At 41.3% G+C, this 17,097-nt stretch overlaps 2 protein-coding genes across 3 annotated transcripts in view; one reads left to right on the top strand and one right to left on the bottom strand.

Moving 5' to 3' along the window:
- The window catches only part of atf6 (activating transcription factor 6), a 28,953-nt gene extending 20,684 nt beyond the window's left edge, over positions 1 to 8,269 (top strand). Inside the window, exons 15-16 of the mRNA XM_082522942.1 lie at positions 1,010 to 1,094; positions 6,286 to 8,269. Of these exons, the coding sequence (XP_082379068.1) occupies positions 1,010 to 1,094; positions 6,286 to 6,482 (282 nt within the window). The 3' untranslated portion in view covers positions 6,483 to 8,269. The remainder of the gene's footprint in view (positions 1 to 1,009; positions 1,095 to 6,285) is intronic.
- A 1,595-nt stretch (positions 8,270 to 9,864) lies between these two features.
- Positions 9,865 to 16,934, bottom strand: olfml2ba (olfactomedin-like 2Ba). 2 transcript variants are annotated; one of them, XM_082522940.1, is made up of 9 exons: positions 16,482 to 16,934; positions 16,099 to 16,362; positions 15,722 to 15,829; positions 14,748 to 14,906; positions 13,842 to 14,003; positions 12,522 to 12,750; positions 11,255 to 12,253; positions 10,756 to 10,932; positions 9,865 to 10,660 (listed from the first exon to the last, which is right to left on the bottom strand). In XM_082522940.1, the coding sequence occupies exons 1-9, from the start codon at positions 16,647 to 16,649 to the stop codon at positions 10,044 to 10,046; spliced, it is 2,883 nt and encodes a 960-aa protein (XP_082379066.1). In that variant the 5' UTR covers positions 16,650 to 16,934; the 3' UTR covers positions 9,865 to 10,043. The 2 variants fall into 2 exon arrangements, with proteins under 2 accessions (XP_082379066.1, XP_082379067.1); XM_082522941.1 differs by having other exon boundaries at positions 16,099 to 16,291; positions 16,482 to 16,592.
- Positions 16,935 to 17,097: the final 163 nt, after the last annotated feature.

Here is a 17,097-nt window from a genome sequence, read left to right as displayed (position 1 = left end):
CATCGCTATGGCAGCATCAGCTGTCATGTGGACTTGTCAAGCCCCTGATGAGGAGCAGTAATGTGGCTGGTGTTTTCTGTTTTTCCTTCCACTCTCCAATCACAGACACGCCGTCATTTTAACACATAATTTCACCTTTTCAGCTTACATTTAGTTCCCATGAGCACAGATCACAACATACACTTAACCGAAACAAAATTCTTTATGAATTTTTGCACCATTTTGATGAAACGTTACAGAAACTACGAAGCACATTCTCGTATTCACTGTTATGAAATAGAAACTGTCATTGCCCTATCCTGTTTATTTTCTGTAATCCATCTCCTGGACCCATATTCCTGTCTACCGTCACCTTAGCAACCTTAATTCTTCATGTCACTCACACCAGAACCTCACAGTTACCTGCTCAGGTTCACTGTTGTTAACGTTACACCGGTCACATGATATTGTCTTCAGCAGGCGTCGATGCAGCTGTTTAGGTTTTCTCAGCCTCTATGGGTTCACAAATATGTTTTTGCCTCACAAACTGGGAAAAGAATAAGAACCATCTTTTGTCATCCTGTTTCATTCTTAGACTCTGTTTTGTCTTAATCTCCTCATTTTCTTTGTTTTTGTTATCATTATTATTAATATTAATTAATTCATTTGCTTTGCTAGTTTTACTCATCTGTTAAAATGTGCACTGGATATAGATTAGTTGTAGACAGCAGTGGTTCTAATAGCTTTAAAAGTTTCAGCTTGGAGTCATTTTGTGGAACAAACGGCTTCATGCTCTGATAAATAATACAAGCAACTTGTAACGTCTCCCAGCTTCTTCCACCTATTATCTTGCCCGTGATGACAGAAGCCTCGTTAAGCTGCTGAAGCTGATCGTGTGTATTCTTTAAGAAAAGGCTCTAAACTCATTGTGAAAGGCCTCTTTATCATTAAACACATACAAGCCAAATGTTTTGTTTGCTTTGAGTTTGTTGCGTTCTCCAATTTCCAACCTTCTCTTCTTTGTTCTCAGGATCATCTCCTACTTCCTGCCACCAGCCACAATAAAGGAAGTCCACCCAAGATGTCTGTCGTGTTGCCAGCCATGAACATAAATGGTAAGAAGTGCAGCACAGACACAGTTTGGAAGTGCAGCGTGATGTGGCAGATAAAAGGCAGCCCAGGTTCACATTCTCAATCACGTTTGCCCACAAGAATGCATTACTTGTGGCCTCAGACATTTACAGAAAAAAAGGGTTAGAAATTCTATTAGAACAAGAGTTTTGTGTTTTACTTCTGTGGTTGTGTTTTCAAGGGTTTAGTTTAGAAGCAAATTAAACAACAGGCAGCAGTTAAGCAAAGAAATAAGTGAAGAACATTGGTTTCTTGCCTGGAGTGCATCAGTTGACTATTAAACCTACTTGAAAGTCTAAGCACTTTGCTCAGAGTACACTGGTCAATTCATTCATTGTTACTGAGTCACATAATAACTTGTCATTTAATAATCAAATAACTTAAAGCAAATTTCATGTCCGCTTCAGATGGGAGAGCAGAGACACAGCTCATCTGACTCAATTTACTCTTGAAAACGCTCTTGCGGTCCACAGCTGTGGACAGAGTGGGTGGCAATCAGAGCGCGCTTGGTTGCGTTCTGGGGGCTGCTTTCCAGCTCATGTAGTCGCTCATTTATTCTCACCACCTGCCTTCAAAAACAAACACTGGATCAGCAGAAAGCGTAGACTTGCACTTGTGCATATTCTCAAATGATTGACAATTGGTGTATGCGTGTTTTTGACATCCATGACGTTATCGAGACTTTGCTTCACGGCTGTCAGATCTGCAGGATTATCAGTGCGTTCTATCAAAGTCAGGTCATTAGATGCTTCAGTAACAGGTGGCCTGATTTTCACAAAGCACGTGTAGAAGTGAGCTGAGAGAGAACACGCTCAAGAGGGGCTGTGTTTATGTCTGATGTAAGCAAATAGGAAGACACCACACTGTTGTTAACAGTTGAACTGTCATTTTTATTTGAGAACCTTTTTGTTTTCCTGTTAACTTCATACTTGTGAGTGGAGAAGCATCCAATTTGGTTAATGTTTCAGCAGCTAACCCTGGGAGGAGTGAGTGGGTGAAATGTGAGCCGCTCACTCAGCAGGAGAGACGAGGCCATTTAGATTTTTTTTTTCTGTGAGATGGGTGTTAGGTGAAGATAGATGAAGGTAAACATTGTTCTCGGTTGGTCTTGTCAGGGAGGAATGTTAAGGTCCAGGCCAGTCAAATGAAACCATTGAAATAAGCAGTAAATAGTGAAATCCAAGATGTGCTTGTGAGCTAATTGTTGAAATGGCCAAACAAAGGTGGCATTTATAAAGAAACGTCAGGTCTGGAAAGATTCTCGATTGCTCAACAAAGGTCTCAAATTTGCATGATCTGTCATGGACGCTTGAATTGAGTTACAAATTCAAAACAGCGGGTTAATGCCTGTCTGTTCGTGTCTTTGCGTGTAATAAGTTGGCTCGATGATGTGGTAGTTCCTAGGGAGAGGGCTAACACCCGTTTTATGTTCAGAAATAACACAACTGCTCCTGCCTTGTGACTGAAAAGTTAGGACTAATGCAAAACCAAGACAGGGAAGGCTGACAAAGCAAAGGTTGCAGTAATTCTCCTGAAGCACAATCTCCACACGGCCCTCTTTCCTTTTAGATATGGAGCCCCATGTGCTGCACAGATAGCAGCCTTCAAGTAGCATTTTAGATTTATGCTGTCCTTGTTTGGACCTTTGAAGTGATTAAGTGCAAATGTATGCATATTTAGTTGGGTGAGACCCTTAGAGAAGGAGAAACACTGTCCTCTTACTGGAGAGTAATACTGTACTGGAAGATAATTCTTTCCAGCTCCCTGTTGCTGCTCTGCTTTAAGAATGCCTTCCTTCTCTAGTCACTAAATAGTTTTCATCTGGAGGAGATGGAGAGGCTTGGCTAATCTGGAGTGATCATTTAGTCTGTCTTGGTCAATAACTGAACATTAAAGATGGAGTTTTTGATCTAACGTCCACACGTCATAGAGTTATTTAATCTAGACATATTTGGTTTTCTCTAAAAATGTATCAGCCACAGCAGTGGCTCCTTATAAGGGCTGTGGGGTGTGTTTATTCAGTAATCCTCTGAGTTTGAAAGTAGCTCAATCAATTGAAAGCGACGTGTTTGAAAGGGGGGAATTTTTCAGGGTTGACATCACTTACAGGTGGATGGACGTATGAGACGCACTGCAGTCTATTTTTACTTCTGTGAGATTATACATGCGCACTGTAGCCAACAGGCTGCCTTTCACTGGGGGTTCAATGTACAGCTCTATACTGCTGATTGACTTGAGGGTCAGATTTTCCTACTTCCCTAATCTAAACAGCAGGGCTCAGAAATGGAGTTCACTCTCACCAAACCAAATGTTTAACTCAAGCCACTCCAGAAAAATAAGACTCCAGTGACTAAAGTGATTATGTGCCTTTAGAAATGACTTGTTTGGTCCATCATTGAGCGCTGCGGTTCAGATGAATCTTAACCACTTGTTGGTTGAATTCAGTAAGGCTTCAGTCATAGAGACCAGTCAGTGATCCCCCTGGAAACCTCTGGTTGCTAGGGAAAAATGTGGATTCCCCAACTTGAAAACTTGAAATATTAGGAAATGGAGAACATTTCCCTTCAAAATAAAAGTTTTGCTGTCCCACAGCAGCCAACACATTTTGAAAGGTGCAGCTTTTTTACTTTGAATGCAGACAGACTCTGTATCCAGGACGGTTGGCAGAAATGGCATTTTCTATGGAAATGACCGCAGCAACCTGCTAGCGGGTTAAAAAGGAGGATTTCGCTGCAGCACCACCACAGCACTACCAGCAACCACTCACAAACCAGTTGCAGAATATTAACGTTTCCCTAGTGATCAACAATGGCCAAGGGCTCACAGACTGCAGGCCTCCGTGATCGGGGCTTTAGCAATTGATTTTGCAGCTACTGCTAGCAACTTCTCACCAGACAGTTTTTCCCCCTCACAACTGGCAGTTACTAAGTCAAATCTAAGCGTATTATTCTTTATTTCTAATGGTGAGCATTACTTTTTTTGCTTCTAATTGGCTCTTACATTCTACTGTAGAATGATAGCTTGTAGTTTAGTAAGTTAAAGCCGAACATACTGGAAAAGTTCATTAAAACTGGACTGATGGTTTGTGTGAATGTGACCCTCCATTTATTTTCATTGTCCCAAATCACATTATTTAGTTTGGGACCATACTTACTGATGAATAATGCTTCCTTTTGATGTAAACAAAATAAAAGGCCTTCCTTCATGAACATATCCTTAGAGTTTGTTCCAATCTGGCAGCCAACGTCCTCCTGAGATGCACTCTCAGGTTTCCTCAGATGCACCGCTGCCAGACATCGGGCCTTTATCAGCGTAGACCAGCTCGCTGTGACGCTGAAGGTTTCTGAAACAGATCCAGATGGTACCAGTATAAGGAGGAAATGAGACCACGCAGAGCAGGATGGCAGATCTGGCAGCCTCTTCAAAGACTTGCTATTTGAAAGCTGTGTGTTTGTGTGTTTCCTCTTTCACTGTTCAGGCCTCACAAGCTGTTAGTTAAAAAGACGTTACACAGTTTGGCATTCTGGTGAAAGACTGATGTAAACAGAGTCGAGTATTACATGTAAGTCCTGAGTTTGGATAATGGTTTAGGCAGTAGCCCAGAAATGACAGGGTCATTGCTGTACACTTAAAAAGTATTGATTTCATTAAGGAATAACAAAGTGCGACTGAAATAGTGAGTATTTGTATTTACAGGAGCACTATTTGGCAAATAGAACTAAAATGGTAAACACAGCATGTTAGCAGGCTGTTTTTAGCATTTAGCTCAAGTAACCGCTTGGCTGAACAAAAACAGTATTTATTCATCTAATGTCTGCTAACAGCAGCTGAACTCTGCAAGCAAGTGGTCACATAAGTCCAAGTGTAGCAGCAAAAGCCGCGTTCCTTGCCATGGGTGGATTTTATTGCTTTTGAACGTAAAAGGCGAAAAATGTGTAAACTCACTGTGATAAGTCCAGCCTCTCAGAGGCACGGGACCTTGAACCGATCCAGCCGCAATATACATGATTCATTTTTCCAGTCTCCTTCAGACCTAAATTGAGAGGGTCATAAAGCGACAAATCCAGATGCAGAGAATGACTTCCAGAGATGTCTGCTGAAACACTGAAGCTATTGGAAAAGCTCTGGTTTCAGTGCAGGTGCAAAATCGGAGGTTTATCAGCAGATGAAGTCAGAGTTACCGGTACTAGCTGTCTAATGTTATGAGCATCAGTGGAATCTTCCGTCTTGAGAAGGAGCTATTTTATAGCCTCTGTACAATCAGATGAACTCCCACTGCCTCCAAATGTATGTCCTGATGAACGATTAGGAAGCTGATGGCTTACACGGGTATCTGGAAAAATGACCAAAGCTTTTTAAAAGATCTTTGCAGGCTGTTTGGATTGGGTGTGATGCATATGGGGAATTTTATCTCAACCCCCACACAAAAGAAGCCGCAAGTTATTTGTTAGTGTGAATATATAAGCGATCCTTCAACATGTTTTAATTCCCATTTCTCCCCAGAAAAAGTTTATAAGAATGTCCACTTTAAAGGGTGTTTTTTCCGCCCCAGGCTGAGTGTAGATATCTTGCTGGATACCACAAACCATGAACCACTTGTGTGAAGTCCAGTATCTTTTTCCAAGTTTAAATTTCCCAAAATAAAAGCAGATTGCTTGTTTGTAGGTCAAGCTTTCAGATGACTCTGTGAAACATACAGTATTTAACGTTGTCTGCACTGTACACCATCTGCTTTCCCCGGGTTTCTTCTAACACAACAGCCTGACTCATCAGCGGCAAAAACTTTCTGACTTTTCAGCTTTGCCAAACTTTCTCTTCGTCTCTCAGCCCAGCAAGAAGCATCCTGACTCATCATCTGCAATCACTCTTTCTTTCTCCCACACTCTCGCCAGACTTTTCTTCTTTCCAGTTCGCATGTCCTGCTCTTGTTTAGAGATGTTTTGTTTATCTCCACGATGGAGAAATCCAGCGTGTGACTCACCTCTGGACTCCATCTGTGTAGCCCAGCCTCCACCCAAACTCCCTGCAGTTATCCCCCCTACCTAATGTCAACTGTCTCAAACAATACTCGGTACACTTCCACTCGCTCCACTCGAGCAAACACCAAAATGAAGGTACGCTAACTTTATTTGCAGATTTATTTCACAACCTTCTTCTCCCTTTCTTGCCTTACAGACAGCATTATAAGGGACAAAGACTTTGAGGTGATGATGCAGATTGACTGTGTAGTAACAGACACCAGGATCCTCCACATCAGATCTTCCACCATCCCGCCTCTGCTCCGGGTGAACCGCTCTGACACGTTTTACCAGAACTCCCCAGCAGAGAACAAGGTTGCGCCTCCTGTCGGCGTGCTAATGGGGTCTGCGTAAGATCATCAGCGACTCCTGCGTTCTTTACACCTCCTCATTAAAACTCATAAACGGAAGCACAAGATAACACCTCAGTTAATAATTTTTCTCATTTTTATTTGTATGAATGTGCTCTGCAGAAAACTAGTCATTGGAGGTTACAGAGGAAGCTCAATTTGTCCTCACAGTTCAGCCCCTTTCTGGCTGATTTCTGGAGCTGGACTGTAATAGGGTCCAAGCAGCAGCAGACTAGCTCCTTGTGTGGCAACATTGACTTACCCGTGTAACCCCAGATGCTTTATGTAAGGGTAATTGTTTAGCGGCAGGGGGCAGAGCATTGAACCTTGAGTTACCCCATCATAACACAAATACTTTTACCCCTTACAGCTTACTTTCAGTCGGCTCTCTTTTTCTGCACAAGCTCCAAAGCTCTGTGTGTGTGTGTGTGTGTGTGTGTGTGTGTGTGTGTGTGTGTGTGTGTGTGTGTGTGTGCTTAAAAAACATTAAATACATTATAAAAATGCATTTTTATTTAAAATGACCTGTTTGTTTGTATCTGATTGCTATAAAATGGAGTGCTATAATCATTTCTTTCTGTCTCTGAATAAAGCAAATCTGATCAGTGATGTATCAGACATGACAGATGAGTTATCTGCAGCAACAGAGGCACAAACTCAGGAAGTTAAGTGATCTTTGAACCCTATCTGGCTAATTGTTCTGTTATCTGCTGGTTTCTATTGCTGTTGATGAAGATTTTCACTAGTTAATTTTTTCGGGTCTTCGCTGTGTTTCTATATTCATGGACAGGTTTGGATATTGTACATATTTATTGCTGTTATTATGTAACAGCACACATCTGTGGTTTAATCCAATTCCCTCATTTTTTTTCCTTTGAAAAATTCAGTAGTCAAGTTTTATTTTCTTTCATTTTTATTTTGGTGATTTTTTTTAAAAATAGCTTTTTTTGTTATTCCTGTTGACTCCAAAAAACATGTTTTTTTTATATATGAAATAAAAAATGGCAGATAGAAAATCTATTTATGCATAAAAACTCGTTTCTATTATCCCGGAGCATAAAAAAAAGCTTCATCATATCTTATAAAAGCTCGTTTTTGCCACTGAATTAAAAAAAACATTCAACAAGTTTCAGTTTTCTGTATCAAAATTTCAACTTACTAACTCGAACTTATGAGACGATAAATCCTAATTGATATAATGGCAAAAAATGCCTTTTTCAGTTGCATAAACACTTAATAGTTACACTAAAGGCCTGATGTTTAACCTCTGGTTTCAAAAAACAAACTGTGAGTACTTCTCCGTCCACACAGCTCCTGCTTTTATTTACTGCGTTTGAGAACAGTTGCATTTTTGTGCAGAATTATGATGGTCTATGATCTGTTTTGCTAATTTGAGGGTAAAATTTGCACTATTAATGCAGAACATTGGATGTACTGTTCTGGCTTTTAATTTCTTATTTGTTTTTTGTCAAGCTATGAATAGAGACAGATCTTATATAATAAATCACATATAATAAATATGGCGATAAAGCGAAGTCGTCTCTGTATCGCTGTGCGTTTCTTGTCGTTGCAGGATTGTGCTGTGCTTCTTTTCTTTCTTTCTTTGCAAACAAAGGCCTTCTCTTTGTCTGTAAATTCCTTTCTGCTTACAGAAGTACATTTGGGTCACCACAGTGTTTTCGCTGCATCTCTGCTGTATATGGGGGCAAAGAAAAAGTACAATAAAAAAACTTGTTTTATTTTTATTTTTTTGTATGTGCAGAAACCAAAATAAACACTGGATTTTCTGTAGCCGTGTGTTCGTACCTGTTGAGCTGTTAGGGGAAACCCTAAACAGAATACGTTTGATTTTTTTTCCTCAGGTAGAAAAGCTGTTCCAGGGTATTTTCGCCCACAATAACTTTACAACCAGTAACAGTGGTTTAAATTACAGGTTTGAACAGTCATTCATTTTATGTCTGTATTTATGTTCTTTTCTTTTTAGTCCTTTCCTGCCTGGTTTCCTTCTATCCTCACAGCATTTGACTTTAATTAATACTTGCAAGCTATGATTAGAGCCAATTAGGTGTTATCCGTGTTTAGCCAGACAATGAAGACATTTTCTGTTAGCATCTCAAAACTTTATTGCAGTCTCCTCAAAGCAGTCTGATATGGAGGGAGTAAGCGCTTTCATGTGAGGAAGGATGTGTGGCGTATAAGGCTGAAAGTTCAAAAAGGATACAAAACCGTGTATGAATTCTGTTTCTTTGAACAGAGCTGTCGATCAGAAACATTTCGACATTATTCAGCTACTCTTTTATAGCATCCCGATGTTCATTCACCGGCCACTTTGTTAGGTACACCTGTTCAGCTGCTTATTAATGCAGCCGATCAAACTGCAGCAACTGAGTGCATTTAGGCATTGGGGAAACGACCCTATCCAACTGGTGAAACTGAACATTACAATGGGGAAAGGTGATTTAGGAGACTTTGCAGAACTTGGCGTGGTTGTTGTTGCCAGGTTGGCTGGTCTGTATATTTTTGCTGAACTACTGGGGTTTTCCCACATAGGCATATGTAGGCTTTATAGAGAATGCTCCAAAAAAAGAGGAAATATCCTGTTTGCAGCAGTTCTAAATGCCTTAGCGATACCAGAGATCAGAGAACTGTATGAGCTGTTGGACGGCATCAGTAACTCAAACAAACACTCATTAAAACCGAGCTATGCAGAAGAGCATGTCTGATTGCACATGTTGTATTTTGAAGCAGATGGACTACAACAACAGAAGACCATGCTGGGTGCTGTCAGCAAGGACCAAGAAATTGAGGCTACAGTCTCCACAGACTAATCGACATTTCACTATAGATAAGATTGAAAAGAACATTTCTTAGTCTGAGCCTCCATTTCTGCTGGAACTTTCAGATGATTGGGTCAAAATGTGGTGTAAACAACATGAAGGAGCCAAAAGGCTCTCTTCCACAGCTCTCTTCCAATTATGTGCCCCTGAGTATTATTACTCACCATATCCATCTCTTTATGACGCAGTGTACCCATCCTTTGGTGGCTGCTTCCTGTCGCAAAGTTCAGATGAACTCAAAGTAGTTTCTTAAACATGACAATGAGTTCACTGTTACTTCACTGCTCACTCGTTAACTTGAAATGGCATCAACAACCACCAGATCGCAATCCAATAGAGTGCCTTTGAGATGTGGTTGAATGCCATCATGCAGGTATAGCTAATAAATGTTCAGCAACTATGTTGCTACCGTGTCAATATGGACCAAAATCTGAGGAATGTTTCCAGCATCTTCTTGAGTCTGTGCCATGAAGAATTAAAGCAGCAGTGTATACCTAGTAAAGTGGCTGATGAGAGTATAGAGCGCAACTTGATGTGTCGACTGAGGAGTAATTCTTATTAATTTATTTTAAGTAGAAATACAAAAAAAATCTTAATAAGAACAATTTTGAACACAATATATTGAATTTTATACATTTGGCCCCTCCGTTCTCTCCATACATGAAGCCATGTGGACTGATCTACAATCCATAAACCATAGTATTAACAATTACACTTAAAACAGATCCTTACTGAGCATCAACATAGGCAAACTTTATGTTGTATGTGACTTGGTGTCCATTGTCCCATGCGTACAAAACACCCTCCTTAGGATTGTAGTCAATCTGTGTGGTGTAGGTGTAGTTGTTGATGAAGGGCATTCTGGGAATCATTTGAGTGTTTGTGTGTGTGTCGAAGGCATATTCCAGGTTGGCGTCTCTTTGGTTATAGCTGTCAACAGCATACAGGACGCCACACACAACGAAGCAGTTCCCGAAGTGGTTTCGCTTGAGCCCCGTTCTCCAAGTGGTCTCCCTTTGCATGCTGAGGTCTGAGGGGTCCAGTCGACTTAGGACAACCACTTCCTGTAAGAAGCCCTCATCATCCAGTGCCGGGTAGATGATCCACAGGCCGCTCTCGTCCACAGCAAAGTCGATGTCCGAGTGGCTACGCCAATCCCAAGGCGACGATGAGTCTTCATACAGGGCATCGTGCAGCATGGTCCAGGCAGCCACGTAACGCTGTCGTAGGTCAAACTTGATGATGTCACGGGAGAAGGCGCGATTGTAATAGAAGGCCCCGCCATAGACCACATGGCCTGTGCCAATCCAGTTGTAAGGAAGCTTGTAGGAGTTACTGAAACGGCCTTGAAAAGATACGTAGACGATGAGATTTATTACATCTTATCAAAAAAATGTAAAATTAAAGCTAGTTCTAACTCCAAAAAGCACACATTCTTACCTTGCTTGAAAACTTCCAGGTTGCGGAATTCCAGAAGGTTGTTTCCGTAATAGAAGTTTGTCACATAAATTTTGCCATTATCAGATTTTGGATCCTTCATCCATGCTCCCTCGTTTCTGCCATAGGTGTTGTGAGTGACTGGCTCGGAGATTGTTGCCAAAGTGTCCTTGCACTCCTCTGTAAAGAAGACAGAGAGCTCTGAGGGAAGTTTTAAAGGCACTTTAACATCATCCAGACCTACGTCAAAGGGTCTGAAAACAATTAAAGGCTTTTGTTTTAACCAGCTTGAATCACGGAAAGGGGAGGGGTAACACAGAGAAGAGAGCCCTGTCTTGTAAAGTTCGGTCATTCACAAACAAATATCAGTTTCTGTTTCTCTAAATGAAAATGTGAGGTAAGTCCGTACATTTGAAGTGACATATGCTGACAATAATTTCTGGCTATACTCTGGCTCTGGCTGCAGGTGGACACAGATGGCACAACGTTCTTTATTATTTACCGGGTTTCTTTGGCCTGGATTCCTCATGCCTCTGCATCGGTTCGTCTAGTTCCATGTGTCCTTCCTCTTCCCAGCTGATTTTGTATCTCTGTTTGACCTGAGCAGCCTGTTTGGTAGTGGTAGTGGTGGTAGTGGTGGTAGTTGTGGTGGTGGTGGTTGAAGACGAGGTAGTTAATGCTGCAGGAAGCAAAGCTGTTGGTGTCTGTGGCAAATCTGAGCCTGAGAAGTTGGTGGATGTTGTTTCTTCTGGTTGTTTTGTAGTAGCAGCCTGTGTGGAGGTAGCAGTTGTGGCAGCTGTTGTGGGATGTACTGGTGCTGTGGTCGGGTCAGCGTGGGTTGTGAGGGTCATAGTAGACTCCAGGCTGGTAGTTAAAGGCTTTGTTGTTGGATTTAGTTCAACAGAGCCTGGATTAGCTGAAGTACTGCCAGCTATGGTTTGCAATTGGTCTTTTAGCTCCAGACCAGAGGGTTCCTTCACACTGGTGGGTGTATTTGTTGTTGTGAATGCTTGCGCATTTTCCTCCATCGTTGTATTTTCAGAGGCTTGGACTGAGGTTTTGTTCTTTTTCTGCTGACTAATACTTAAAGAAATGTTTGCTGCTTCAGTCAGCGAAGGGACTGGTCTGTTGGTGATTCCAGCAGTGACTGTTTGAGTGGTCTGAGGCACGAAGTTTGTGGTCCTTTGTTTGTTTTCTGCAATAGGCGGTCCAAGGCTGATGCTTCTCACTGTGGATGTGTCACTCGGTGCAACTGAAGACACATCCACTGATGTGGTTCCCATGGCACTGATAAACCTTTGATGAGTTTTTAAGGGCTCAGTTTCTTTTGTGTTTTTTGATTGGCTGGTCTTCTTAGGTGCGTGCAAAGGACCTGTTGTTTTTGTTCGAAACAATCTCAGTCCTTCTCTGGTCCAGGGCCGAGGAGATCTGGGTTGAAGCAGATTCTCTTCGATAAAGAGGTTATCTGGGCCGTCACCGCTCAAACCATGATACTCAAAAACTAAAAGAAAGAGAGGAAAAAGATTTGAGTACCACAAGAAAATGTTAGAAGCAGAGTTGAAATACAATCAGAGTTCTGCTGTTTGTTAGCTGAGAGCCAGCAAAGCTTCTGTGACCATCTCTCACTGCTACGACACATCCTGAACTGTACAAATGAATATAATTATACATCCAGAATAAACACTTCTCTCTTTAAACACTTTAAACACTAATAAACACTTCTCTCGTTGCTTTAATGCCGCTTAAGGTAACAGACAGATTGCACTCACAGTTCTCTCCAGGCTCCCCATCATCTGCCACCATCGGATCAGGCTCAGATTTATAAAAAGTCATTCCTCTGATAATCATTCCAGATGATCCAGCCTTTGACACCTGAGAAGCCTCCTTATTAGCGCTACTTTTGAGGGTCACCTGAGGTCTGACCTCAGTGATCTGACCAGAGCCGTCTGTGTGTAAGAAGGGTTGATTTTCCGCAATGACCTTGCCGTCAAGCTTTTCCTGTTAGACAACAAGGTACACACAACTTCTGAGGAAATCGTTCACTCTGTATTAAGAAGAGATCAATTACGACCCTTTGGCTATAAACTGTACAAACAGCTGTCAAGAATTTGGATTGGTGTAAGAAAGACATTTGTGAAATCTTGAATCATAACATGTTATTCAAAAAGTACGTTATGTTTTTTATTTTTTACTACCAGCAAAAGAGAATTTGGAGTTGTGTAAATAATGAGTCGGTGTGTGGCAAAGAAACTGTGTTCAGATCTAGTGAGGAGAATAGCATAGAAGAGCTGAAACTCCAACAAGCTACAATGATCCCAAATGATCCCACAGTGCAGAGGAAAGTTTTAATCAAAAACCTAATCTAAAACATTTGCCTTGTTTTACTGTCACTTTAATAACCTTGTTGGATGTTTCCTGTAAATTTTCTAGTGAATCAACTGTGTTTAAAGTCCAAGACCATGCAATCCTCCTGGATGGGCTCTCAAGTTTATACTCAAGCTGTCAGGGACCAGGGCCCAGCAGTATGCTCTGTGGTCTGAGGTCTGCTGTCGTCCTGCCAATCCTTTCAATTACATCAATAACTTTCTTTTACACGTTTCTGGGCCTTAATCATGGAGACAATGATTTTTATGAAGGACTTTGTGGAAAGAACACGTAATTGTTCCTTTTGCTTTGGAGGAATGTTAGCAGGCTAAACAGAAACATCTGACTGTGATCACTTCTTTGATACGTGTTTCCTTCAGCCAAAGCCTTGCATTCAATATGAAATATCAGTGGTGCAAATTAAAAGTGACTCCTGATACAATGTTATCTCAGTATATTACCCATGATGGCTTGATGTACTGCAATCATGCAGTACTTGATGCAATACTTACTGAACCATGTAGGTATTCTCATTTTTAGTAACAAACATTTGCAGTTGAAAATAATTTTATTGTAGCTGTATTTAAATAGTTAATAAGAAAACAGTTATTTCACTAAATACAGGGAAATAATTACCTGTAGAACCCGGTAATTGTTTAGTTGCTACTATGTTATTACAGCGTCTCCATAGATTAAGCCTGTGATATCAGTATTGTCACACTTACCTCTGGGTCTTGATTGGCTGCTGCCCTGCTGACCTCACCAACTGTCTTCCCATCCTTATGCTGATTTGGAAGAGGAGTAGGTGGGCTTTCAGTCACACTTCCTTGAACAGAAGTACTTTCCCAAAACTTCACCTCATCCACAGATGGATTCAGAGACACCAACTGCATGCAAACATGGTGAAAGGTAAACAGACTGGTTCTTATAGAGCGCTTTACTCTCGAGTATTCAAAACACTTTATACACTTTGCCTCATTCACTTTTCTCTATTTTCTAACATTTACACACATCTCTCTACAAGTGACCTATTCATTTGCTATAAATGAAAATAATTGCTATGAATATAACATTAGATGTGCCTGAGTATAAGCCATCAGGCGAGTAAGCTGTTTGGGGCTGTATTTCTGGAGGTAGAGCAGGTCATCTAATTAAAAGGTTGGTGGTTTGATCCCTGGCTGCTCCAGTCTGCATGCCAAAGTAGTCTTGAGCAAGATACTGTACCCCAAGTTTCTCTTCGATGGGTTCATTAAAGTGTGAATATTAGACAGAAAAAAACGCTTGTGTGAATGAAGCACATCGTATAAAATGCTTAAGTGGAGTAAAAAGTGTTAGTTAGAGATAAATGTACTTTATGTAGGCAAAATTTGTTGTCTAATTTAATGACAAAAACTACAAACTTTCTTGGTTTGTGAACTGAATAGGGAATAGTTAGTTACAGTATTTTGTTTTCCCTTCGATAATATTCACATTTTGCACCAATTGTTACCAAGCAAAGACAGAGTTTGCTATGGTGCTAAAGACAGGCAAATACATATCTGTGGAACTCAGTAGTTATGTAGTTACTATGTTATTACAGTGTCTCAATAGGTTAAGGCTGTGATATGTCCATGTTAAGATGTTACACTTACCTCTGGGTCTTGATATGCTGCAGCTCTGCTAACCTCTCCAACTATCTTTCCATCCTGAGGCTGATGGGGAAGCGGAGTCGGGCTTTCAGTTAAACCTGTTTGACTAGTAGGACCTTCCCTGGGCTTCACCTCATCCAAAGGTGGATTCAGAGACACCGCCTAAATGCAAACATGGATACATCAAGCTACTAACATAAGTGTTATATTTTTGTTAACGATCAGCAATCATAACACTAGCAGAGGAAGAAAAAGTATTTTGTTAATATATTAATATGAATTAAATCAGGAAACCAATCAAAGTTTTAAAGCAGCAAAAACAATGACACACATAAAAAAACATCTTGTAGCCAGTTGTAGACCTCGTTTCAACTCTGTGGTTCAACTTTGGTAGGTGCAGGCTCCTATCTTTATTTTTTGGCGAACAGACTGACAGCACGCTCTGACAGGTGTTTTCAGTTATGAGAGTTGTACTCTCGTCTGCATAAGCACGCAACCCTCTGGTTCATTTTGCTGCACCTGTTCGAGGGGAAAAACTTGATGGTTTATGTTGCTATTGGCTCATTTCAGTATATGGAGTTCAGTGAGTTCAACAAACTCCCAACTGCTTCACTCGAAGTCCATGTGAGAAGAGCATAAACATTCAGGTAATGTATTAAATGTGCTGCTTTTAGGTAATTTGGAACTTCTATATGTTCGTGCTGTAATTACAGTTTTGCTCTTGTGTAAGTTTATAGACTAAAGCCCAACAAACACGTACTGTATAAAAATCTCTGGTAATTTACTGACTAAGAAAAAGGATCCAAAGATCCAAAGAAAAGCTCTGGCAGATAAAGTTCCACATGTAACAGAAACTCTGAGCACTGCTTCCTGGTCAAGCTTCTTGTAAATCTGAAAACAGCACCTAAGGGAGTCTTTAACAGGACCTCCAGAAGCCACCACTACACGCACACCTGTTGTGTTTTCTGTTGCGCTACCTTTTCGATGTGATCCACGCGATCAATGAGCTTGTTGGTAACGGAGTGCAGCTTCAGTAGATCCATGCCATAGAAGGATCCCTCCAGCAGCTCAAGTATGGTGGACAGCTAAAACAACAACAACAAAAAATGATCAAGTGAATTCCGTCAAAGTTAAAGAATTCATAACATAGAATGCATGAAGTAGGTACATCCCCAGTCCATTCAAACTCTGGTTGTGGTAAAATATTGATTATCCTTTTCGGAAATTGATAAATATCAGACATCCATGCCACCAGGGGTTCAGGTCCATCTACAAATCAACAGTCAGATGTCGCTGGAGCATGAACACCTGCGGGGAGGCTCTGGCATGATAAATGGTCAGGAGGAAACTTCACCTTGACATTTTCGTTCCCAGCTTCCCTAAGCTTTTTTAGCCTGTACTCTCCCTCGCAGGGGTTGACCGCTGATGGTGGGGCGATGCAGGCGCACTTGCACTCCGGTCCAGAAGTGATGGTCTCCACGGTGTAGAAGTCCTGCGCAGAGGCGCTCCCTTCTTCTATCCGTCGACAGGCGCTCCTGCTCAGGGGTCTGACAACACATTTACACCGACAGTCAGAGCCTTCCGACAGGGCTTTCACTTTGTCATAATCACCCAGCAGCTATAAAGAGAAGAGGACGGATGTATTTTCCACCAGCAATCGGGAACTTTTCAATTTTTGCGCACAAAGTGTAAAATGCAGGATATAAGGAAACACATTAAATGAGCTATTTATCCTACCTTGGAGAGAATGTTCTGTCGGCCTTCTATCTCCTCTTGCAGTCTGTCATTTTGCTCTGCACTGCTCTCAAGTTGGGACCTGGGATTTTCAGCCAGGGGCTTTGGCGCTCCAGATCCCCATGGAAAAAACGCGCAGCTTATCACGATGACAAAGCCTAACTTGTACATTATGTGAGGCTCACAGTGCGCAGATAAAAGAAATAACAAATAGCCCGTCACCAATAAATTCAGGTGCACGAAAAAGTCATAGCCTACCTCTGATTTTAAAAATCAGAGAGTGCGTGAAAAAATGACATCAAATATCCGGATTAGGTTCTATGGGTCATCTTTTTCAGAGTCACAATGAACGCAGACTGATGAGACTGAAGAAAGAGTGCAGCCTGTGGGAGAGCAGCCGGCATCTGGTGCTGGAGCTACGCTGACAGGAGGCGGGCCTGATCAAACTGGCGAGGAGTTGAACTGCTTCAAAAGACTTCAGAGACATGATGTGCAGCTTGTTAGTGTTAGTCATGATTAAAATGCAACCCCCAAACTCGGATTTTATTTCAGGTTCAATTTAATTTGCAGTTCCAGATTAAAGAAGGTGTAGTTTGACTTCATATGCAAACTTTATGCT

Source organism: Aulonocara stuartgranti, assembly GCF_965226115.1.
Source record: "Aulonocara stuartgranti genome assembly, chromosome: 23".
Classification (NCBI taxonomy): Eukaryota; Metazoa; Chordata; class Actinopteri; order Cichliformes; family Cichlidae; genus Aulonocara; species Aulonocara stuartgranti.
This window is presented reverse-complemented; position numbering and strand designations above follow the sequence as displayed.

What these genes read in the sequence shown, in the direction of transcription:
- olfml2ba (XM_082522940.1), bottom strand. Translation starts at nt 16,649, where the DNA reads ATGTACAAGTTAGGCTTTGTCATCGTGATAAGCTGCGCGTTTTTTCCA. An exon ending in CTGGGAACGAAAATGTCAAG is followed by an intron (nt 15,830 to 16,098) that starts GTGAAGTTTCCT and finishes TTGTTGTTTTAG; the next exon opens with CTGTCCACCATACTTGAGCT. An exon ending in TGGGGAGCCTGGAGAGAACT is followed by an intron (nt 12,254 to 12,521) that starts GTGAGTGCAATC and finishes TCTTTCTTTTAG; the next exon opens with TTTTTGAGTATCATGGTTTG.